The sequence below is a fragment of the Mastigoproctus giganteus genome, chromosome 1 (genome assembly GCF_048544385.1).
Source record: "Mastigoproctus giganteus isolate SK-2022 chromosome 1, ASM4854438v1, whole genome shotgun sequence".
In the NCBI taxonomy this organism is placed as follows: domain Eukaryota; kingdom Metazoa; phylum Arthropoda; class Arachnida; order Uropygi; family Thelyphonidae; genus Mastigoproctus; species Mastigoproctus giganteus.
Window position 1 is genome coordinate 58464641 of NC_143575.1, and position 26929 is coordinate 58491569.

A 26929-nucleotide genomic window follows, 5' to 3' on the forward strand; every position below is an offset into this window, starting at 1 on the left:
TAAGAAAGTAGTAAATCCATGAATTTATATAACGGGGTTTCTTTATGATTGCTATACAAAAGTTACGTAACAACTCTACCGATAATAGCACTTTTTTTTTTTTTTTTCAGCTAGGTAGTGATAAGAGTAAGTAAAGTAAAGTAAAGTGCAGCCATTATCAACCCACTGCAGGGTGGACGCCTCCTCAACAATTCATGCTGAGGGAAATGGACCATAATCTGCCACGCTGGTCCAGTGCGGGTTGGCAGATCGACCGTATTCAGCAGTCAGGGGCTTGAACCCCGGTCTACTCAAAGAGCGTGTGCTACTGCACTCCCGCTCCTGCCCACTGGGCTACGGAGACACGGTGATAAGAGTATACCTTTGCAATAGTTCACTCCCTGAGATTTCTTGTTTGCAAAGATGAAATTGAGGCCTAAAGGGGAAAAAAAAAAAACTGCGATATTAGGGTTACCCGAGAACAACCACATCCACCCATATGTGTTATAAATTTCGTGCATTCTCTGGTGGGTTTAACCTTCATGAGACCGTCCAAACTTAGCTACGGAATAAAAAAAGCCCATAAACGTTCCTTGGGTCTTTGGCGGCATTTGAACCTGCGCCTTTTTTCACCCAGTGTGGAGAGGACAATGATTATTGGATTATTATCACTATGGTACCCTCTCGAGGACAGGAACGATATTTAGAGATGTCGTGGAGATTCAGAAGAAATCCAAGAAATTCTTGGCCAGGATCACAAATATGGAACATCAGTCAGGTTTTTGACGATGGCACAATTCCTGGAGCTGGTTCATTAAGTTCCAAGGATAGTACAGGGTGAGCATAAAGTCTTTCCCTGATTTCAAACATTTATTACACAAGAACTACGCTAGGCACAAACATACAGCTTTTTGCAAATTTTACCTCAAACCTCAAAAACTTCATCAAAAAGGTTTTTTTTTTGCCTCTTCAGTACACTTCTACATGTGTAGAAGTTACATAAGTTACATGTTTGCTCTTATGGTAAACTGTTTTGTGATCTACATAATGGATGGAGTGTTACAGAGACTGCGGGAGAAAAGTTCATGAACTCTTTCCCGCTACTTATCCTGTTCTGCCGAGCTGAAGATCGCTTTTATAGCGCAATTGCTTTAATATTTCCCTTCCGATGCACTTCATCCAATCGGAGGGGTGTCCTATTCTTTGGTACCTCCATTCCATCAACGCTCCTTTACTTCAGGGATTGAAGTGAAAAGCCAATATTTCTTTTCCTTTAATGAGGATACTAAAAAAATCATTTCCCTCCTTAGCATATCCTTGAACGAAAAAGTAGACGACAATGTTTTGGTCTTCATGATCATCTTCAAAATCCTCGACCTAAAGTTCATTTGTTGAATGCTTCCACTGACGTGTTGTATTTATGAGCTAATCGCAAAAATCTCAATGCACCCGTCGCTAACTGCTCATGAACGATATATCGTAGGTTTGTCGCAAGCCATTCTTTCGCTTTATCTTACCTCACCTAGCAATTCGCTCTGCAGTCGGTCGTTGAAGAGCTCGGTGACGGCTTCGAATACTGTGAAAATGAAACTTGTCGTGAACGTCTATACCAGTTTGCGATATTCTGATGACTCATTACACTCTCACCATACTCCTCGACAAAGTTGTCAATGAATCTTCGTTACTCGCTCGTGTTTCGTCTATAAAAAGCGAATGACGTTTACTGACTGAAAGGCTGAGAAAGTAAATCTCAGCAATAAAGTTATCTAGAGACTTCTCAATAATTGCTTATCAAACAAAATTTCTAAAAACTGAAACTAACTTATATTCTAGTGTTGAAAGAAAATTTTAATGACTTATTTTTAATGCAACCTATCCTTCGTATTTTTGGAGGGAGACGTTAAGGATCGTGAATGTGGGATAATCATGGATGATCAGAAATAGCGAAATTCTCATCTCGCTCAAATTTATCCATTTAATGAATTACGAGTACATTATGTAGTGGTGGCGAACCTTTAAATGAAATTTGTTTCAAAATAAAATGCAACTTTAAAGGTAATCTTCGCTTGCCACTATAATATAACTAGAACCACAATTCTGGTAAGGACGGAATTTCAACTTCTCTTCAATATCAGCGGTTCATCACCTGTAGATTATATGAAGTACAATACTGGCTTGTAAATTCATGTGTTTTTGCACCCCCAGCAGAATTTAAACTGCAATAGTGTTATCGCAAACAACACAATAAACTTTGGCTTCATGAGTTGCTGTTATTGGCATCGTGAAAAGGTTAACTGTCATTTATTTAAAAAGAAGGCCATCCAATATCTGATGACGGATCAATAAGGCCTAAAACAGGCTGTCGTTTTTTTAAATTAATAGCGGATTAACTTTTTGGCGATGCCATTTATTAGAAAGTAGTAGTACAATACTAAGGCAACTCGTAGTGCAGGCAAAATTTTCTTTGCTATGAGAGATAATACCATTCTGTTAACTAGGCACTTTAAATCCCCTTTGCAAAACCACATGAAAGTGAAAGAAAAGCTCGAGCATCTTATGATTTCAATAAGTCCAAGTGGCATTAGCTGTTTTATAATTGTGAAACTTTGACTGTGTACTGTTAATTTTAATTCGCCTAAAATATCCAAAAAAAAACAAAACATGCTTTGTGAGATGTTGCCATTCGAACGATGAATCGTGTGCTAACGTCAACTGAAGGCTTACGATACCTGCGCAGAAAATGAATTTCGGCAGAGAAGAGTCCATTCTCAAATACCATTCAAAGAATACTCTTGATTCGCGGATATGGGAATCTGCAAATAACGAGTTTGAAAGTACAGTGGGTAGGTCTATCATCTTGTTGCTGCCTTCATCTCAACTTTAGCAGAAATGTTAAAATTCTCTCTTTCTTTTTTTGAATTCATGTCCTTCAACTGTAGGCCCAAGCTCGACTATCTCTCTTGCCATAAAGGAGAGAGATAGAATCTTGTAATATAATGTAGAAATATCACAGATCCCTCTTAGCACAAGTTTCTTATAATGAAGAACCAATTTGAACCAACTTCGGCAGTCTAAGTGTCTCAACAGGCGTCCCAGCAGAGAGAACACCTCCAAAAGTTTCCAATTTGTAGCCGATAATCTTGAGACTACAGTGAACGTGGGCAAATTACTCAGAAGAAAGTTTTATTTGTCTTCGCACAAAAATGTGATAAAATTACTTGAGTAAATACGGTAAAGCCAACATTTCATCCGAACTGTTTTTGAACTAACCCAAGCGATAACGAGGTTAGTGATATAACAAAGAATCATAAATAAAAATTTTTCATTTTTCTCCTTACTATTGCGTTTCCTTAAAATGAATGTTAAAGTTTAAAATACCACTCTTCTCTAAAAAGCGATTATCGGCTACAGCCAGGAACTAATATGGGTCTTGCTACTTTACGTGAACTGTTTGGGGGGCGCTTATTAAAGGTCAAACTTGTTATCCAGCAACTCATATTCCCGCTTGTAACTACTCAACTGCAGTTTTAAACGAGCGTGTAATCTTGAAAGAGTGGTTCGGAAAATCCATACAAAGATAACTTGAAAGATACATTCAAACTGTGGGGGCTCATTTTAAAGTGCCATTGATTGTGGCATGATACTGCCACAATAACACTGGAAAATTAAAAGTAAATACCTTTTTGTATTTGTTACTGATATATAATTATTTGTATTAATGATTCGTGTTTGTCTTTATAACAACCGATAATAAAAATGTTACACAATTTAGTTGTATTCGTAAGTCAGCAGCTAAGGCCCACTTGTCATTCTAAAAACCAGCTCTCGTGGAGTAGGTGTAGCAAATAACCTGCCATGCGGGCAGCGACACTTTGTAACTGTTCTCTACATTCGTTCGAAGGATGGACGAATGTGCCAGAGCAAGGCTGGTTCCAGTTTCGGATCTCACTTGTTTTCATTAGTGTTAATTCTCAATGAATAAGATAATTTATTAAAATAATAAGAAACTTTCATCATTGTCTTATAATGATAAACTTGAAATTAAGTGATTATGCAGACGTCTATCTGATTTTAATATTGTGGAAAAGCGATGTTCTAACAAAAAAAATTATAATTGGATAACTTAGTCACTATATTCGGATACAATACTTCAGTCATAATGGAAAAGATTCGGACTTTTACCAGTTCGCTTTGGTAAAAGTCCATATCCAGGTAACTTTGCGGGGATAGGAGATATATTCCTCCATGACCTTTTTTAAAAATCGAAAAAATGAACGAATCAGGAAATTATCATTGTTGGCCTTTAGGGACTGTCCAATCATCACTTTTCCGATTTTTAAACAAGGGCATAGGGGCATGATTTCAGTCAAGCATATCTTCTCACCCAACCTCCTGAAACTTACTCATTTCTCACTTTGCCTTTTTCTTCCTTCTCCCTGCACACATCTCAAAACTTTCCAGTATTGTAATATATTCCAATCTCAATGTCCCTGTCTGTGCTTCATAAAGTACTATACTCCATACCGTAGGTTCCATAGTCAAATTCCATGGGTGGAAGATAAATTGGTTTGCACATATGTTGGCAGCTGAGGGATTGATCAAGGATGCGATGGAGGGAAAAGTAGAAGGGAAGAGACCTAGAGGAAGAGTGAGGAAATCTATCATAGATGAATTGAGAGGGGATGGTAGATATGCTGATATGAAGAGGGCTGAACCGTTAAACAAGAGAAAACGCGCTGTATACAAAGATTAAAACTTTTATTTAGCATTATTAATAGCAAATGTTTAAACGAATATCTTTTGCCCTCAGTGCTGTTTTTTAAACGCCCCAATGCATAAAACACGGACACATAACTTATTTAAACTAATATTCCGCATATAATACGGGAGGCTTTCTCCACCATGAATTTTTTTATCGGTTTAGTACACTAATATAAATTGGATCCATTTACATCATATCCTGATCAATTTATTTATTTATTTATTTTGTTTTCTTCTTCAAATTATGACAAAATTGCAATGATTGGTGCTGAATAGGTTTTATTAGGTTTTTACATTTGATTATTGATTTATTTGATGAATATTGCATATAATGACAATCTAAGGATATTATGACTCATATGAGCTTCAATATTCCGTGATTACTCCAAACTATTTCACACATTATAATTGGACATTATAGCTGTAATGTCATTGAAGAAATGAATAAATAAATAAATGTTACCCAGACAGTCTTGCAGGGATAGCAGATATATTCCCTTATATCCTTATTTAATAATCGGAAACGTGAATGAACCGACTTTTACAGTGAAACACACAGCATATGAGTATTATTTTATTTTAGTACTACTAATTGAAATCGCCAGTCGCCGCTATTGTAGGAAGGTTCCTAATTCACTTTATGAAAAGGTTATTACGAGAGGTATTCTGAAAATTGGCAATCTTACAAAAAAACCTATGGGATCATTTGGTAATTAATCTGAAATTTGGATGCTAACGGAAACTTAATATGTGAAATACCTCTATCTAATGAACTTACATAAACCAGTTGATTTTTTAGCTTACTCTCTTATCTATTAAATATCTGCCAATGATAAATCAGGTTTATGAGAAGAAAAAGAGAAAGAAACGTAATATATAAAGGAAAGGACCTGTAATTTCACAGGGCCCATGACAAGTCCCATCCACGTTCTGTTGCATTTTACCACAGTATGTAAGATATTCATTGTACCACTTTCAAATAAAACACAGCTTCAAATTATTGCCACAAGCATCATTATTTGATTTTTCACCTTGGGCTGTTCCATGTAGGAACCCCTCTATAAATATTTTGCCTAAGTCCAGTAAAGTTCGGTTAGGTTACTCCTATACATTGACAAAAATTATATTATATCCCTAAAAATTCTTATTCGATACTTTACTATTTATCCTGTAGGAATTCGTGATCGCTGAGAATTTAAAATTGAAACAACCTTCAGAGAAAGAGACGGTGCCCTCAGGAAACACTACAAAGAGCGCCTGACTTTTAAATAATCGAATTTCCACTTGTGACATCTTAGCCGATAAACACGTTTCGTCTTGATCTTTCCCAGACATTGTATCCGAGATACCGATAAACAAGTGTCACAATTATTTAAAAGAGAAAGAAAGTGCCTTAGGCCTACAACATTCTATTTTCTAATTCTATTTTCTTTTGCTTTAAGTGTGAAAATATTTCCTGGGAGAATAAGAGCAAAGAGCGGTCAGTCTATAGAAAGATGCCGATCCCATTATTATTATTTTCCAAATAGCTTGTGAAGAGCATTTAAGAAAAGAAGCTGTTCCTCTTCGGTGAATTTTGAAAGCAAAAGGACATTCACACTTGTAGTTTCAAATCACTGAGAAATTCTTCAGCTTGACTATCCCATCCCCTTATGCTATCAGTAAGTGAAAAAGAAAAAGAAATTTTTCAATATAAAGGGAGACAGACAAAGTATTTATAGCAAATAAATATCATAAATGAAGTAAAATGTTTTTCATGCGATGGTTCTTATGATTTAGTAAAAAATTAATTTAAGAGAATCTAACAAAACCGTTCGGTTTGGTTACTTAATGGTAGGCTAGGATGCTGAAAGATTAGCTTATTTATTTACATTAACGTCTTGGTTATGTTAATTAACAATTAAAGTATCGATACAGTAACTAATTAATAAATTACTTAATTCATTTCTTAATTAGATAAATTAATTCAGTAAACCGTACAATGGTTACTTAATTAAAATAACGATATGTCAATTATTGATAAATTATAGAAAGTATATAAGTTTAAAATTTAATTGAAAGTAATCTAGATGAATGGTCAGGTTCGAGGGTGCATAAATACACGCATTTTGAGAAACCATGATTCAAGTTTGACTGCTAAATACTGTGCTGTTTCTTGTATTCCACCTTGTGAACTCCTCTGACAGCGTGGTCGTCCCTGAGTACAAACAGAAAAGGTATTTGTAGGAATGGTTACTTTTATACGAGTTAATTTAATCTGATCTGTGTAATCTAACCTAATATATTAATCTAGGTTGTTGGAAGTTTAATATAATAATACATTAATTACTAAGAATATTCACTGCATAAATGGAGCAAGTAACATTTTTTCTTGCCGATAGGGGGGGGGGGGTTGATGGCGCATAAGTTTCTTTGGCTATAATTCTCTTGCCCATAACGTGGAGAGATAGGATGATACGAAAGAGTTGTTAAGGCTCTGCAAGTTACTGACAAAACAACTATTGAAAACAGTATATGAAGTGAAAAAGATCAATAAGATTTCAAAGGACACATTTCTCTGCCAACTGACGAAAGTATCTGTCACACAGACGTGCCTATATATCTTCAGGAGAGGCTTCTGAACATGCTAAAGTGTAATCTTTGACAAAACGTTAAGTGCATCATTAAAAACGTGGTAGTAGTGTCTTTGTTTGGTTTTTGCAACAGAAAAGAGCAACAAGTATTCTTTCTCGATTTGCGTGTATTGTATAGTCGGTGGAGGAAACCAAAGGGCAGGGAATTGCGTAACCCTCGAACTAGACCGATTAACTTGGCCATGGCAGGGGAAAACCCTACAAATTCATCCCTTCTTGACGCCTTCGCGGATAGCATAGAGGTTAAAATCATTGCCTCCCACACGGAATGGGAAAGACCCGAGTTGGAATTTCGTCAGTAACTCAAAGAATTTTTATGGAGTTTTTTCACAATGTAGCCGAGTTATAGTGTGTTTAGGGTCTAACGGCACCAGGGGCTTCCCCCATCTCCGCGTAGTATACATTGTGGTGTGATACAGAACACTGTAGAGGCCAGAGGTTTAAAAGTGTATGGATATTGTGGTGTGTAATGTTTTGTACCGTTGTTCATCTGGTCTTTTAGCCGTTGGGTCTCAAATGAGACCCACCGTTGCCCACACTATACCTCGTGGAGGCAGACCAGGTACACCAGTATTTTAGAGATTTATTATTTACTCTGGCAGGTCCTGCCACCTAATTTCCTGAGATTTCAGTGGCTAGGACCTGAAAAAAAAGGGGGGAGGAAGAAACGCTAGAAATTGGGTCAGGCCGAAAGAGATATAAGTTATGCGGGGTAGAGTTAAATTTTCCCTTATCCTTTTTTTTCTTTCTCCTTTTTTTTTTTTTTTTTTTTTTAGTGTGGGGCTTGTGTAGTTTTGACAGGAGTCAAACGCTAGTCGCAAGATAGCTAGAGAGGGAAGGGAGACTGAAGACTGGGGGGTGAAAGACAGAAATATGGGGTCAATAGTGAAGATAACCCCAAAAGTCGGTGGGCAGGCCCATGCCTCACCAGATGAAGATAGGGGATGCAGGGGGGAGGGTACAGAGTAACCGTCCCCCTGCCAAGGGAAGGGAAGGAAAGTGAACCGAGTGAGGGTACCCGGTTCAGATCGCCTAATGATGTTTCGGCAGCAAACTGCACAATGTCTTTGTCAGGTCTTCGTATGCCATTCCTGGGACATGTTGTCCTGTCCGTGTGAGTGGTCAAGTTCAGATAATGACTCCAGTTTAAGCCAGTGGTCAGATCCAGGTTAAGTTAATAATTAGTTGTTCTTCAGATTGTAGCTATTAGGTCTTTGTTTGGTTGACACATCTGAGGATCTTTATTATGGATGACGAGTGGTTAGTTTGTGGGAAAATTCCTGCTAAGGTTGTGGGTATGTTCTTCTTCTAGTAAAAAGATCCTGCGCAAACTGCGTTAAGGCTTTATAATTGTCCTCGCTCTCCAGAAGATATTGTTCTTGGTTTATTGGCGAGAAACGTATTCTAGTTATTAAGAGGCAGCGGAGGTCTTCGTATATTTGGCAGTGGTGCATGAGTTAGTCGGTCTCAGGCAGGCGAGGGTTGTGGTTTTTACACCCGGAAACTAGAGTCTTCCGATGAAGCTCTCATTTCCAGCCCAGTTCGCAGATCTCAATCCAATTGAAAGACCTGTGGGATGTTTTAGAACAACAATTGAGAGCAAGGACAAGATGTCTTAATTCAAGAAGAGAACTAACCTCAGCCTCGCGAGAAGAGTTGATTAAGATTACGTCTACATCTCAACAACTTTTATAGCTTTTTTTTTTCATTTAGTGTTCCACTGCACATTAGAGGATAGTATATATTTTGACTATTCACAGTTTGCATTTCCATATCAAAAGTGATGACCTCTATTCAACTTTTCTCAATACGAAATCGATCTTCGCTCTTTGTAGTCAGATTCCCTTTTTCCGGGATGAAAAACTCCAGTCTGTAAAGAAAAAAAATGTTAAAAAAAAAGAAAACAAGAGCTTTTCACTTCTCTGAACTGCGAACTCATTATTCAGTTAATCTTAAGAAATTCTAGGCTGATAATTATCAGTGTGAATGCTGTAAGAGAAGTAAACTGCTTTCCAATAATCCTTGAGTGTCATTCATTATAACAGATTTTAGTTTAAGTCTCTTGGAGGACCAAACTAAAACAGGGGGAAAATATTATGAGCGAAATATGTCAATACAATGAAAGATTTTTAGGTTATTTCCAGATTCACAGTTGGAAAGAAAATTTTTGATCACATTCGATAGATTCACGCGATTGTTTGAACAATAACAAATGACTTCGTGCTACAGACCGAAGACCCGTGGAAAACTCTTTTTATCTTCACGCAGGTAGTGTTAGCTGAGTTGCGTCAGACAGTACAAGCAGACCAAAGCACACGCACGGGCTTTTATAGCATGGTTCTGAACTTCGGCAAATAACTGGGAGGAGACGCGCGGTGTGATGCAGAAGGCACGTGTCCGTGTGAGTTCATACAGTCTTCTCGGTTGTCAAATCCAATTTCGCGCAGCTCTGGTCCAGGTCATCCTTCAACTGGATGCGATGATTACACGGACGGAGTGGAGCACCCCTTGGGAATCCGACAGAAATTAAGGTGGTTTTTGTTCATTTGGCTTCCGACAAGTCATGAAGGGACTGGAGAGAGAAAAAGCATGCACTCGCAATAAAAACATGTAACTAATCATGTGATTAGCTTTCCACTTCCGTCTACAGACATGTTGGAGGATCGAACTTGTAAGTAACCGACGGTAGCTCAAATATATAAATTGATCTACGTATAGTAAAATACGATACGCATAGTAAAATTCTACTTATTACTTATAGTAAGAAATAAGTAGAAATCCTAGGCAGGAACAACTTTTTTATTTATTTATTATTTTGAGTGAGAGCATATACCAACATGGAGGGGAACGAACAATCCAGTAAAACTGCAGATCCTATAAATTTTTGTCATGTATGAAATACAGGCTTTATATACTGTATTTCAGATTTCCTGTATTGTATTCTATATAATAATATTATATAGAATACAGGAAAAGATTACAGATAAGATTAAAGATTACAGATTAAAATAAATTGTATAAAAAATCACGTTATGATAAAAAAAATTAAGTAAATAAATAAATATATATTAATCTAATAATTTATTTCAACCATCAGTGAGACACCAAACACAGAATTTTAATCTTACAATAAAATATATAAAAAGCTACTTAAAAGAAAGTGCTCGTATAAACGTTTAAGTACTTATTGAAAATAATGCTAATTTCTGCACTTCACAAGGATTATTAGTTGCAAAATCATTTTAGTTGGGAATACCTTTTAATAATTTTTTTTTTATCGACAGGAAATTGCTCCGTCCACAAGAAAGATGTTTGATGCTGTGAACTCATAACTTCCTGATATCAAAAGATGGATGAGGAAGCAGGTGAAGCCGGTGCCGAAACCGAAGGCTGTACAGAAACCATCACTGAAATGTGTAATGATGTCACGGAGAAGATCCATGCTCAGAGGGCTATAGGACATTTGTCTCACGAGGAGAAGAGGTTCCTGTTGTCAGTAGAAAGGGGGGATCTTGCATCTGTTAGAAGGTAAGAAGTAGATCCCTAGTATTATTTTTATTTTGATTGGATAAGTTATGCCTTCATTATTTATTTACTGTTCGGAGGCAAATAAAATTGCAGTTTATCTCCAATTCCGATTATTATTATTATTAAAATCTGCTTTATGGCCGTATTGGATCAGCCTGAAGACTAGAGGGGTGTACACTATTAACAGATCAAATAACAAAAGTCACACAATACATAAAGTGTGCACAAACGCAAATTTCAAAATTACAAACAGATAAAATTATATACAGAACATCAATAATGCAATAAAATATAACCAATTAGCACATGTATGAGCAATGTTGATACTATTACGCAATGTAATTTATAACAAAACGTCTATATACATCTATATACAATTTTTCAACGTTCGTTCAGGAGAGTCTCCTTTTGAGCTGTGGGAGCAGCAGAGCAGAGGACGGAGTTCGTCAGGCCTCATAGGGCGGCTTGATGGTAGGTTTCTTCAAGCATCCAGCGTCTGTAAGACCTATAATTCATAAAGCCATCAGAATTTATTTCAAGGAAGTTGAAGAACTGTAGGGCATTGCTGGGAACATATTCTTAGAGGGAGGTGCCATTTTGGTTGTTCAATTTCTCTGGTTCGTCGTCCCGAAATAATCTCGTCAACAGAGGAGGAATCAATTCATCCAGACAGCAGTTTCGCTAGGGTGAACATATTCTTGATAAGAACAATGTATCTCCAGAACGTCATATTTCAGTTTGTTTGTAAGATGGATTGATAAATGGTGCGTGGATTTCCCACTCTGCGATTCTTCCATCGCAGGATCTAGTATTCCATGGCTAGGAATTTGTTCTTTGGCTTATCAGGGTCCACTTCTGGCAGCCATGATGTCTGTGAATTTCATGTTTTGTCAATTAAAAAAAATTGCGTTACTTATTACTATATATTGTTTATTTTTGCCAAATTGCATTTTATCTGGGAGATAATTGCAAATTCATTATTCACGGTAAGAAAAACATTTACACTTGTGTGTAGTTTTTAAATTTAATTTTTCATATCTGATCATCTTAGCTTAAATCTTTTCAGGTTGTACAACATTAGGTTCGCTTTTCGTCCTGTAACGATTTCGAAAACTGGGAGACTCTTTTCGTTCTAAACTGAATTCTTGATAAATGAAAGCGGTACAATCAATCCTTGAATGTGAGTTGTGTATGTGTGATCTTAAGTTGTTCTCAAGTTCCACGAGCAAAGTAATTTTCTGCACCTAAACAGACAGATTCTGCAAAATTCACGCTGTTACTGTTGGTTAAAAAAAGTAACTAAATATTTAACTTGTATCTTCTGTGTCTTAGCCATAAAAAATAATAACACGTAATTGTACCGTCTGGTGGAATTGTGAAAAAGATTGTGAGAGATGCACTCCAAAAAGCTGCAGTAATTTATCAAATCGCTTGTGGTTATCTACAGTAATAATCAAGAACAAAATATTCCCCAGTTGAATAATGAAGTTGATCCCACAGTTCCTAATTTACCCTTTCGTTATTCTCCAGGGTGACAAATGATGCGATGGTAATCCATATGTTAGCTTATTTTACAAGCATCTGTGAAAAATGTTTGCTGTAGTAAGACATTAGATATCACGCAGTGTTCTAGAAAATGGCCCTTTTTTTATTTCTTTTCGCTGTGGTTTATTTCTTGCTGTTGTATTACCAGTGAATAAAACTAATGCGAGTCCATGGAGATAGATGAGGAGTTCTGTTTGTTTTTATTCCTTGAACTTTTCATTTCGAGTTTGAATGCTGTTACGTAATTGCCATAGAGTGTGTAAAAATATAAAGAAGTAAGATGTTGCCTACATCTGATAGTTTTACAATAAATTAAAATTTTAATGCCACTTTATCTAAGCTGTTCAGAATTACTTAGACATAAGACTTAAATGTATTTCATTAAACATATTCATCTTACTTTGCTCAATAATAACTAGACATTTTGAAGATTTTAAATCTCTGGAGGATATCAAGTCTTCCTCTATCTGATTATAGTGAGATTAATATAGATTTCAAATACAATTCCTTTTAAAATAATAACAATCACAAGGCGTGCATATTTGAATCTTTAGATAAAAGTACTATATAACATTGCTTTTTATATCGCAAAAGATTTTTAAAGTTCTTTGTGAGAAATTTTAAAGCTTTCCAAGTATTCCACGGTCAAATTAGCTAACATAGGGATATCATAAAAACTCATATTACTCATGAGTGAGATTCCACCCTCAGCACGAATTTTTTGACTCATAAACTGCAAACAGGCAAATCGACCAGAGAACACACGCAATTTACAGACAAAATAAATATATGGGTAGATGTAATCATTTACAGGCGACCCTAATATCATAATTTTTTTTGTAGTGCCACAGAAAATCTAGGACTAACCTCAATGTACACAACATGTAAAAGTTAGTCCTCCCAGGGGAAAGCACCATGGTGCTTTCCCCTGCGAGTTGTTAATTACTGGAATAAGTTATCTCTGTGGGTAGTTGAGGCTGACAGCCTGATCAAATTCAAAGGCCATTTGCTTAGTTACCTGTGTGAGAAGAGAAATACAGAGGGTGTTTATTTTCTTTTTATATATTATTTTTATTATTTGTTTATTTTATTTATTTGGGGAGCAGTGATCACTCATTTCGCCTCCCACTCATAGTAGTGGGAAAGGAAGCGAAATGAGGTACCTAGAGCTGCCCATTGTTTTCTCCCTAATATAACGGCACTACCCTGGCTTATCATGGTCATTTTATCGTTAACTACATGATAGGCTGCTGGCGAACCCCTAACACAGACTCCATCAGGATGTGGAGGAGATCTGCTACTAATCTTTCCCTCGTTACATCCAAAGACCATGAGGCTAACCTACTACTCTTGGCAGCACAATATTAACCTAGACCAAGGTACAAGACTTCATTGCATCTCATCTGTATCCCCCGAAGAAAGACTCTAATTTGCGATCCCGTTCCGGAAGAGTCACAATGTGCAGCCTCTTCTGAAACGGGATCGCATTACTATGGTTATTATACATTATACAATGGTCATTTTAGGATCAGTACGGATCCTGTTAAGCAGTAAATCTATTGGCACTGAAAAAGCTCGTCTTAGATTACAGGTAAGGCGCATCTACCGGATCACAGACTTACATAAAGCTACTCAAAGTTTCTGATAACTTACTTCATGACAGGTAAGAACAGCGCTTTAGACCTCCACCAGACTGCGCTCAGTCTCTGCTCCCAACACCTCACACACTCCAACTTCACGTACTTTTTTGTCTGTGAGGTACAATTAGGGATTTTTTTAAGCCTATCAGCGACTTAGGACATATTGCTCCCTGTATACTGTCTATTAATTGCGTGCGTTCTGTGGTCAATTTGTTTGTTTAATAGGCGAAAAACAAATTTCAGGGAGAAAAAACCATGCTACTCTCTAAAATCATCCTACCCTCTCAATCTATTAAGAGAAAACAGACTACAGCAAGTATAAGTCGGTAACACTTTTGCCGATTCCATAGTATAGCACTTTTGCCGATTCCTGGGTATTGCTGTGGCTTTGATAGTAAAGCTCCACAAACAAAGTATGAGCCTATTTCCATTCGAAGTTCATTTGTTACTGTAATCACGCCTGATCAAAAGATTCAAATGAAGACTGTACAATGATGATGGCTTTTTATACTATGCATTACCGGTGCGTTTTTGGAAACTAATGTATGTTTATATAAAGCATAATCTTCTCAGTCCTGGCGTAAAATGTATTTCTGCAATGAGAACGATTTGTTTTGGCCTTCCGGTATCTTTGCGAAGAAAAGTTCAAAGTTTGATGGATATTTTGCCGAAGTGAATTCGACCTGGAAAAGTTATAAAGTTTCAACTAAATATAAAGCAAAATGCCCTAATTTTGCTGGTTTGAAATCACTTTTTAATAACATTAGTTGCCAGCCGTGATTCAAAAGACGCGTTCACGTACATAATTTTGCAAACAGCGCATTTAAACTGTGCTGTTTAAAAGACGTTAAGAGTGTTAAGTGCTAAAGCAACTAAAGCTAATTATAAAAACTTATAAAACCTGGTAATTGTAAAACCTTCTGTATGTATTGACTTGCATGTGACGTACAGGAGGAGGGGGAAAATTGTTTTTAGTAAAATATTACTAAATAGAAAATAAATAGCGACTGAATCAACTCCTCCTGGACGCCTTATCCTCTCCCACACATAATTCGTGTTCTCGAGTCGCCGATTAGTTTTCTCCTTAGTAGTATGCTATAAATAAACAAAACAGCCACCAGTTTATGTACTCAATAAATTTCAATAATAATAAGTTTTTTAAAGTATCTGAAGATATTTTTAGTTTTTAAAAATATTCTTTAGATTATTGAAAGTATCATTAAGGTTGCTATGAAATTTATAAGAAAGTTTGAGAAAATCTTAATAAGTACGGAAAACAAACTATTTTAAAGTTTTCACAATTAACTAAATGTAAATATGAATGTAATTAAAAATATATAAATATATACCTAAATTATGAAAATATATAAAGGAAGGATACAAATAAAAACTATGGATAAATCTTTTTCTCTCTCTGTAATAGTGTTGAATCATAATGGGCAACTCAGTTGATATAATCACCTCCCACACCGAGTGGAAAAGGTAAAACGTTCTAATTGCATGTATTGAAAGCTTTTATCAAACTCTCCAATATTATGTCTGAGTCCGAATTCGTCAATGACGCGAGGAATTTCTGTACACTTTTTCACAAAGTGGCCGAGTTAGTTAGTCTCAGGAGAAGGTTGTATAGTTTTCTTTCCAAGAAACTCGGGTTTTTCGTCCAGCAGACGGAAGAATGCGCGCAATTAGGGACATAAAATATTGATGCCTCATAGACTTAGCTGCTTTAGCGCCTAACACACACCATCCTAATGAAAGTCAGGAGAGGGTTGTATAGTTTTCTTTCCAAGAAACTCTGGTTTTTCATCCAGCAGACGGAAGAATGCACGCAATTAGGGACATAATATATTGATGTCTCATAGACTTAGCTGCTTTAGCACCTAACACACACACCATCCTAATGAAAGTCATGCCATTTGTTGTTTATGAAAAAAACAAACGTGTATTTATCCAAAGAAATTAATAGCATTGGTCATATTGACTGCTTAAATGCATCGTGGAAGGCCTGACGTAGCCCAGTGGTCGGGAGCGAGAGTGCATTGCACGCGTTCCTTGAGTGGACCGGGGTTCAAACCCGTGACTACCAAATACGGTAAATATTTGTATTGACGATTTATTGTAAACTCTATTGACTTGGTTGTCGTGCCGGAGTATAAACAGAAAATTTTTTCTACTAACTTCTGGTAAAAAAAGTCTGGTGATTCATACTCCCCCTCTTACCTTAAAGCTGTGAGCTCGACTAACAAAGAAGGCCGGCTTTGCCCTAATTCTGCATTCAGCTTCATCCAAAAGCTGTTCAGTTGGGTTATGGTCGGCGCTCTCTGTTTACTGCAACATTCTGCGTATTCCTTTCAACTCGTGCTTTCACAAACTTTCTTTTACGACATGGAGAGTTATCGTGCTGAAAAGTTCAATGAAATTACCGCGGTGTGGATACTGATGTTCTGCAAATTGGATTGTAAAAACAATCAGTGTAAAAAGCTGCATTTTGTTTCCACGTATCGCGACCAGCAAACCTGGTCCATACTACGAGGAACACCTAAACCATAACACCGCCTACTCCAAACTGCACAGCTGGGACAACATAGTCAGATAATAAGCACTTTCCGCCATCCTCCATACCCAAACATGTCCATCAGATTTCAGCAATCACCCATTACCATTCTCTTTTGAAATTGCTAGCTGTTTCGTGTACTTATTTGGTATATGTTTGAAATGAATCTCGAACTAACCATTGATCAGCTTTATAGGCCAATATATTTGCACATTTCTTAGTCATAATTTTTGCGATCAGAAGGGCATTCAATAATTTTTGGTAAGGCTGTGTATGTGTAATAGATTTTTTTTTGTAATAGATAATTAATATATTAGAGTATTATATTAGTTTATTTTCAAACACCCTGGAGATGTTTGAGAATGTATCTGAGTGGATCGTGAGGTATTATTAGACCTAAAAATAGCTGGCTTCTGTTCTGTTCCTTTACGTATTTACGGTCACCAATCCGCCGATTTATCATAGCGTTAATTTAGCAAAGATCCGAATATTTCCTTACAAAAAGCGTAAACGGTTCCACGTCCTTGACGCACCCGTATGTTCAGAGACAAAATATTGCCTCAGATGGCACCTACGTTCAATAATAGGTACCCACGCAGGCACGTGCCCACGGAATGAAGGTTTAGAGACGAGTGTTGTCTTCTCTGTCGGTGCGTGACGAACTGCAGATGGCCGTAAGTAACGGCGGTTAGCTATGCAAGAAGCTGCTGTGCTGTCGTAAGTGCGATTCACAGTTACTCCCTGTCTTAATAACCTCCCGAGAGAGCGATCTACTATTAATATCTCTCTCTATAGTTCCAGAGCTTGAGGTCCGCTTAAGTATGCACATGCCAAGCACGTGCAGGCTCCTTTCGAAAAATCGCAGAAATAAAGGTTGAAGCTTAGTGTCAAATCTCGTTCGACTCCTCTATTCGAAATATTGACCTTAAAACAATTGAGGAAACTGTCATCGACACCGCTCTAAAAAGTCATACTTCTAGATGAGTATTATAAAAATCTTGCTTATCTAGAACCCAAAAATAGTAAAATAACTACGCATTAACTTCTAGTTTAGAAACCAAAGCCCAATTCATTCCTGGCTACCAATTCATCTGCGAACTTCATAAATTCCAACTATCAAATAGTACAGAAGCGATCCTTAAGACTACACGTTTTCAGCGTATCACCATTCAGCAGACTAAAATGAACCTTGAAAATGTCGCAGTGGACGTATTCGATTCAGCATATTGTTGTAAGGTTTTAAGCGCATAAGCTTAGGGCATATTGCGCCATATGTAATATGTCTGTGGATGTGCTGTTTGCTGGACGAAAAACCTGAGTTTCCGCGAGAAAAAACCACGCTAAACCGATAAACTCAGCCAGGTTTATCCTCAGCCAGGAAAAAGACCCATAAAAATTCCTTGCATCGTTGACGGGATTCGAACTCAGGTCTTTTCCACCCGGTATGGGGAGGAAAATATACTAACTGTGCTATCCACAAGGTCTTCAGCATGATTGGACGAAATGATGCATGTAACGTTCTGTCCGCATACGCTGATCTTTGAAACCACAGTAAGGAGAAAAACAGCTTCCTTCTCCTCACTCATTCCATAGTGTGGATATGGAGTGTACAGGCCTAGCGAAGCACCAGATACATTGGCAATATTCATTAGAATATTCCCAGTGTATCTTTCCTTATCTACTAAAGATATATGATACAGACTGCTCCCTTAGTCAACATAAGGGAAGCTTTTGGTTTTCCATTACCAGTAGATTTACGTTCTCCATTGAATCCGTTAAAGTATCATCACATTCGAATCCATTTCTTCTCCTGACGAAGTTATACAAAACGAAAGCAGTTTAGTTACGTCTTCAACAAAATGGTTCCGCAAATATATTAGATTGGAACACTCTCAACTTGTTGGTTAAAATACCAAGAGTACCAGACCACAGATTAATCAGTAATTAAATATTCTTTCCTTAACTGGGAGATAACTTCTTGCAGATGGTCTTAATAACTGTTTCCTGAAACCAAAGGCTGCGTCTTCGAAAAGAAGTTGTTTAAGTCTTTCTTTTTGCTGGTATTTAGGTCACATGGTCTGACCGAGATTTGGGTGTTTTTTTCGGAATGTCGTTCTGTCAAGGGAAATCTATTTGTAATTTCTTTCCAAAAACAGAACTTCAGAAAATATTACTATCGCTTTCTCAGCCATACGAACCAACATCTATAACCACAAAGCAATTATTGGCATCTGGCAAACCTAGTACACAATCGAAAAATATTTCTTATAGTTGAAGTATTGTAATTCTGTATTTGGAGTGCAAATAATTGTGATATGTTTCCCATAGATTACCCCATAAATAGACATTACTCTACGTTTGCTTTTTGCAATTTTAAATGGTTTATTGAGTCCCAAAAGTAGAAATACTGAACGTTTTCTATCAACAGGCACGATAAATATGCTGAATAATATCGCATTCTTGTGGACGTTTCGGATTTAACTTTGGGAATCCGTTATCAAGGCAAAATTTTGTTTTGTTATTTCAAGAGTGTAGTTTCACCCTAAAGGCGAAATCTACACGAGAATTTAAAACGTCACGTGTAGCACGCGCTTTCTCTAAGAACATTGTGTGAATTTAGACGGACACAGCATCACGATGTAATAATTACAGGGACGTTTCTACCGGTCCCGAATCGGTTTCACTCAGATCGGTTGTATCAGCACTGTGCATCATTTAAAAGTGAGATCTCTAACGAGAAACCATTATTAATGGGTCCATCCAATACTTAGTATTGTAAGTACACTGTATTCTTTTTTAATATAAATTTGTGAAAAAAAAAGTATCCAGGAAAATTCTTTTCGCATTACTGTATGTTAGTACGACGCTTTGATGACTGGTAGGATTTCCAACTGAGAAAGTTCTGAAGAAGACAAGCCTTTGATTTTGTTTCACCCTCCTATAATTTGTTTTCACGATGATAGTAAGATTTAAACCTAGTTAATACAATGGTCTTATCACTCACAGCAGGCCCTCGTGGGTAGTACAGTTGGAAGAATCGTCGTCCTCCCCACACCGGGTGGAAAAGACCTGAGTTTGAATCCCGTCGATGACACGAGGAATTTTTATTGGTCTTTTTCACAACATGGCTGAGTTAGACGGTCTCAGGCGAGGGTAGCATGGTTATTTTCTCCCGGAAACTCGGGCTTTTCGTCCAGAAAACAGAAAATCTACCTTAGAACACACGCAATTTACGGACAATATACACGGAGCCATATGACTATACTACTACTATTACAACAGAAAAAACTTTGCCTTCACAAGGAGCTGCCCCATGATAGCACTATTTTCAAACAAATGGCATCGCCAAAAAGGTTAGTCTCTAATTTGTTTAAAAGTGACCAGTTGTTGTCTGATGAGGGATCAGCAAGTAAAGTGTAAAGTGTGTTTAGGGTCAAGCGGCACCAGGGGTTTCCCCCATCTCCGCGTAGTTTACATTGTGGGTGAACCAGTTGATTGGAAAAGCCAGAGATTCAAAAGTGTATGAACTTTGTATATGTGTGATGCCTTGTACCGTTGTTCATGTGGTCATTTAGCCGCCAGACCCCTACTGAGGCCCGACGTTGTCCCACTTTCGCCCCGTGGAGGCAGACCAGGTACTCAATATAGTTCACTCTGGCAGGTCCTGCCACCTAATTTCCTGAGATTTCAGTGGCTAGGACCTAAAAAAAAAAAAAAAAAAAAAATGTCGCGGGGAGCGCTAGAAGTCCAAAAGTACTAAAACGTACTAGAAGTCAGCAAGTACTAAAACTTCTATGATAGCAGGATCTCATCTTTTAAATAAATAGCAGATTAGCCATTTGTTGAAAGTAGCGAAATATCTCCAACCGCCGGAGACCTAGAAACTGACCTCCCAAAGTTTAAACACGTTTAAAAAGTTTTTAATTAAAATAAAACTTAATTAATATATTTTTGTTTATATACCTACCCGAATCCATGAATTTTTTCCTAGGGTGATTACAAATCTTTTCAGCCGTTTTTGTGGCTGGCAGGATCCCCTGGCCTTATTCGTCAAGGACTTTGGAAAGCCCATCCAATTTGCATCATTACGCAGGCAGTCATTATACCATTACCTAAATAAAGAGTCTCAATTAATGATTTGCACATCATTATTTGAAATTGTTTTTCCGAGTACCCTCTTTAGCTACCTGTTTATGGATATGTTTTCTAGAATCCGAAATTTATAAATTCATCCTTGATTAGACCTATCTAACACTATGGTAAAACCACCTTTGGTTTCGCCATGGCTTGTCACCAACAAGTAAATTGATCACAGTAGTCTTGACAAATAGAATCCGTTCGTAGTAAATTATCTTGTCTTGTAAATTATTTATCAGGAACTACAAAAGAAAATACTACTAACACGTCCTCGAACTACGTTCCTTGGCGTTATATGGAAAAGATATGTTTCAAAATTAACTCTTTGGTAAACGAAAATTATATATTTGGTGCGTACCACCATATCAATTAAGACTTCAGGTTATCTTAAGAAGCGAATGAATAATATGAGTTTGTGTGGTATCCGCTTGACTAGCCACATAATTGCAATTTCGTTGTCAGAGCTTTCATTTCCGTTTATTTCAGACGTTGGAAACATGTCATTAGGACAAACTCATAACCTGAACAGAACAGAACATATGATGAATTATGTACACCCTACATTACGATGTCTTAATTATTTAAGATAATTAAACTTCATTCTACCAAACTTTACGAATTTCCGGTTGAAGATGCTCTTCATAAGTTGCTCGACTCTTTATTAATAGCTCCAACCAATACACGCTGGTCACGGGTAAACCGAATGTATTGAACCTTGCGGATGACCTTTGTAATAATTATAAAATTAAGTAGGCTTCGAACCGTATATATTCAGGATCCATCTCATGGAAGTGCAACTGTAGTTCACTGTTTACAGTCAGGTTCTTCGAAAAGCTCTTGTAAATGCGAGTAGTTTCAATAAATAAATATTCCAAATAAATAAATTGATCCTACATTATCAGGAACTATGGAAATCACAGGATTGTTCAAGGCTAGAATTTCTAGAATTAATAATAAGTAGTCCGAAGATAGGCATCCCTACAGTAGTGGATTTTGCACTTTTGGAACCCCAAACCGAAATAATTTTATTGTCCCATTTGGTGTTAAAAATATGCGATTATGTACACCTACACAAAACAAAACATTGCTTTGTTTTTCCTTCCGAAAACTGGGGTTTTTCATCCCTGAAAAATCCCTACAGTCTTTTGGACAAAGTTTATAACTCCGATTCTTTTAATACTTTAATTGGAAAAAATCAGCTCAGAGATGCGATTATTAAAGTCTGATGTTTCTTGGTTGAGCGAATGTGGAAAATTTCAATTATAACGCGTATTTTCAGCTCATAAAACACAAAATGTGGGCACATAAAAAGCGAAACTGAATTTTTTACTGTGACGTGGTTGGATTGTTCTGTATGCAAAACACACAATGGACATAGTAAATAAAAGCTTAATCATGGAGCTCGTCTTTATGGAAGGAAAAAAAGAGGAAGCGAACGTGGCTGAATGAGTGCATACGAACCTTTAGCGAGATGAGGCCATTCTTAATTTCTCACACGTGACCTTTTTTAAATGCGTTTATCCACAGTATTCTTCTCACGTTCCGCAAGCACAACTTACATGCTTTCCGTGTGCCCTGTTGATGGTACAATCCCAGTTGGAGTTGCTTCCTGCTGGAAATCGAAATTTTCGCTCGGCTGTCAAGTTGGAAAGAAAGTTTTGTCTGAATCAGTTTGTTTCTTTGAAATGTTTCATTTCGTTATCAGCAAGAATAGTGATGGAAATGGGGTTTAAAGACTAGTCTACAATAGAAAAACAATATTAAAGAAATAAAATAGACTTAGGTGTCTAAAATTTCTAGTGAATAAGGGCATTGAAAGGAGAGTGCAAATTGAAATTTTCTTTCCTTTTTTGCAGATAATAATTTATTGTTTTTAGGGGGTTTCAACTATCCATAACTAAAAGGTCAAAATTTTGTTTTTATTGAAGTAGAAAGGTTGAACTGTTATGGACGGTAAACCTACCTGTCCAGCTGGATTTACTGTCTATAATTATTTATTTTATATATTTTAAATACTTTACTATGATCGATTTTAAAGAAGACTTAAACCACTGTAAACTACACTGTCGAGGGAAAGACGGTATACATCTGCTTAACTATTATGACCACGTCAAAAATAGTTGGATGCAAGAAACAACAGTAACATTATTTACCTTGACATCAGTAAGTAAGGTAAGAATCCTTCTTTGAAAGAGAAACTGGCTAAAAGTTAGGGAAAAGTAGAAACAGATTTCTATGACAGAGAATCATCATAAATGAATATTCCTGAGGATGGACCAGTGTGGTAAGTGAAGTCCCTCAGGATTCAGTTCTAGGATCTTCCCTGTGGAAGTGCAGGGGAAGTTGTCAAAGTTTGCAGATGCTTTAAAGATAGGAAGGGTAAGTTAACAACCAGAACCCGGCCATTTTGCTTCAAAATAAACTAAATGTAATGTAGTGTTCCTAGGGAACAGAAATCTAGGATTTACTTATAAGTTTGGGGAGAGGAGCTAAAAGTCGTTCAAGACGAAAAGGGTTGAAGAGTTATGCACAATCATATACTGTATTATATTTACCATACAGTGTAAAGAGGTGGCTCAGAAAAAGGCACATTGTGTGTCTATGCTATTTAGCCCTCGTGGTAAGCTCAATTCGTAAAGACCTTAATTCGAATCCTATCAATAACGCGAGAAGTTTTTATGGGCCTTTTTTCACAAAGTGGCTGAGTTAGTCGGTCTCAAGCGAGGGTAGCTTGGTTTATTCTCCCGGATTTTTCGTCCAGAAAACGCAAATCGACCACTACCAGAGAATACACACAATTTATAGATAGATTATATACAGCTCAATATGGCCGGAGGTGCTGACGCACTTAAGATCCCACAACAGCCAACAAACAGCGTATGATATATAGGACCTTCATAAGCAGGGAAGGTGATCTCATCATGTCTTTGTATAATAGGATGGGAATATTGATGATGATGATGTGATCAACAGGATTTTGATATGTGGTCGAAGTGGAGAGAGGCAAGTGGAGTATGTGTGATCGAAAAGTACCGGTTAGGCAGAAGGGTAAGTTTTATAAAGACCAGCAATGTTATATGGTTCATAGTGTTGGACATCATTAAAAAAGAGACAAGAACAATGGCTGCATGTGGCAGAAATACGAATGCTAAGATGGATGAGTAGAGCTACCAGAAGGGATAAAATGAGAAATTAATAAATTAGAGGAAGGCTCAGGGTTGCACCTATTAGGGATAAAATGAAAGAGGGCAGACTAAGGTGGTTAAAACAAAAAGAGGATCAGAATGAATCCTGACAACTGTTGGATGCTGGATATGTGGGTAGAGGGTAAGTGAGGGCTTGAACAACCTAAGCGGACATGAAAGTCGTGGAATGGAACATGGAGGAATAGGCAGTAAGAAGGAGACTTGACAGAAGATGGAAAGTAATGGCATAGGACTCAAAAAAGCTGACCAATAATGGATTGGATTAAGCTATAGAAGAAGAAGTACAACAACAAATATAAAATTAGGACATACAAGTTTAAAGTTTTGAATTTTAGTAAGTGCATGCACTACTCTAAATAATAGTGTAGTAATAAAGCAACTCGTGTCGAAGTGCCTCATAATATGAGATCGATGCAATAGTCCATTTTGCTCATTGATAATTTCTTAATTTCGTCAGTATTGCAAAGGCTGCAGATTATTTTAAAAATTTATATATTAAGTTTCTTTTAAATAACAAAGCAAATAAACAGATTTTAAATAATGGAAAGCAAATAAACAGATTTTAAATAATGGAAAGCAAATTAAAAAAAAAACATTTAAGATTTGATGAAGAACTTGAATTAATAATGACGTACTATTAAATATGCCATTAATTTTAATTTTCATATATAATCTTCTTGATGATTGTTAAATTTATATAACTGAAAATCAAAATCAAGAATGCGTGCTAGTGTACGCCATTTAGGCTATAGTCTTTCCTTTCACAGAGTTCAAGAGCAATTAGACTTTTAAGAAACTATCATTACGTAAATAATCTTTCAGGGTCTCAGAAGCATTCAGTGGACAATATTAAATGCATTTTTGATTTCACTGTGCTTTAGTCACAATATATATATAAAATAACCTCGTATTCTTAAAGCTAATATTAAATGATGAAAATTGAATTTAATTTTTCTTCGGATTCTTTTGATTAATTTTTTTTTCCCGGATGTCTTTTTTTTTTCTAAAGTTGAGATCCATTAAAAGCTCTTTTTGGTGTTTTTCAGTAGCTATTTGTGTTTTTTTCTCTTATTAATCTTTATAGACTTTTGGGACATTCTTTAAAAATATCGGTTCTTTGATGACAAAACTAAAGATAGATATCAACTTTATAATAGGCTAGTGATTGTCACTCAGGTGGTAGCAACGCTCCTGATGGATTTTGATATCCTCGGGGGACTGTAGAATAGGGCAGTGTTTACTACCATAAACCTGGTAATAAGCAGTCGTCTTTACCAGCAAAAGTACAAGAAATAAGTACTTTTCAGCAGAAAACGTTATGGCCAAATAATCGATAATGATGGGCAATACTGTAGTTATTCAAAGACAGTTTTTATAATGCTGAATGGGTATTTAATGTTAAATTTTAATACCGACAATATCTGTTTGTAAATCTACGAGATGTCAGTTATACTTTCCATTGAATAGCTAACTGTGGTAGCTACATTTTGTCCCAGCATATGGTTTTGATCGTGCAATGTGTTACTATAACCAGCCATAATTAAAATTATGATTACTCAAAACCCATGTTAAAAATTACACCTACACAGTGAGCCGCACAAAAAAGTTATTAATTTCAAATTTTTTTTCATTAGCTTTTAGGAAAATATGAGGTTCACACTGTGGTCCCTCATTGATGTATTGATCCTGCTTGTTATTCTGCGCGAACCGTATCACTTGATGGCACAGCTGAACGAACAGCCAAAGGAAAGAAAGAATGAAAGAAACAATCGTGACATTCCAGTGCGCGATTATGTTAATATTTAGATGAAACCACTAAAGAATATAGACCAGTGAGAAAACACTTCACTCGGGGCCAAATTATCTTTCACTCCAACTCAGAAAAAGTTGGCGAAATAAGCTTGAAAATGAAAGAATTTAAAAATCTCTCATTAATAATGCATAGGCTTATAAATATAAATGATAGTTAGTTATACATGAGTATCCTTTTCCCAGTTTAGGCTTAAATAATACAAACCAACGTTTTTCAAGTATAACAAATAAAAGTTTTTTCTTTAAATAGCAAATACGTCTTATGTGGAGGTTCTGCATGACACAATGTATTCCATTTAGAGAAAAAAGCTTTACTTTTAATTTTAACTGTAGTACTCAACAGTACTGAATAGTACTACTTGAAGTAACGCAAAACAGAAGAAACTCGTGTAAGAGAGCGTAGCGCTCAGTATTCAAATAAACAAGTTTTTATCTCAATAGAATGTCACAAAAATTGCAGAAACCGTACAACATTTACCATTATTAAGAGTAAATAATGGTAAATGTTCAGTACAATTCTTATCGCTATAAAAAATCTGTTTATCCTTTATCCAACGTACAGTATATTATTTATACACATATATTCTATAATATGTAAGCCCTGATGTTGAAAATCATTTACATAAAATTTGTTATATTACAGTATTTCTATGGAAAAAGCAGATTAAGTTCTTCTCCAGAAATTTTCTTTAAGGAAAGAAGGATTGAATTTAGATCTTCTTGAAAACAGATAATGATAAGCAATAACTTTAACTGAACAAAAGCAATTCTTAATTGCAGAGACTCAAAACCTGTATGGATAGATGAACCTATCCTTCCAGATAAGCTTTGTTGTTAAATTACTCCTGGAGTGGCAGTTAGTGGATAAAGAGAAAGAAGCCTCTTCCCCAAAGAGCATCCGCTGATTTTTGGTGGGATTTGGAGTCCGCAGCCATAACAGATATGGAGGGCACTTCTCTTAATGCTTCTCGATCCATTGTGGTGCGGTGGTGTAAGGAACGCTTCGAAAAACTGTTCTCCATTCCAACCGTTAAAATGCTGCCACGCCAACTTCGTTTGATAAAAGAATCTTATTAAGATAGGACCGCTCAAAAGTTACCAGCCAGTTCTCTAAAAACAGGCACCATAGATAAG

At 36.5% G+C, this 26929-nt stretch overlaps 1 protein-coding gene across 1 annotated transcript in view; it reads left to right on the plus strand.

The window, feature by feature from the left end:
* Positions 1-26929, plus strand: part of LOC150090820 (transient receptor potential-gamma protein-like) — a 227438-nt gene that overhangs the window by 128965 nt on the left and 71544 nt on the right. Inside the window, exon 2 of the mRNA XM_090374446.1 lies at positions 10658-10901. Coding sequence (XP_090230572.1) covers positions 10723-10901 — 179 coding nt within the window. The 5' untranslated portion in view covers positions 10658-10722. The remainder of the gene's footprint in view (positions 1-10657; positions 10902-26929) is intronic.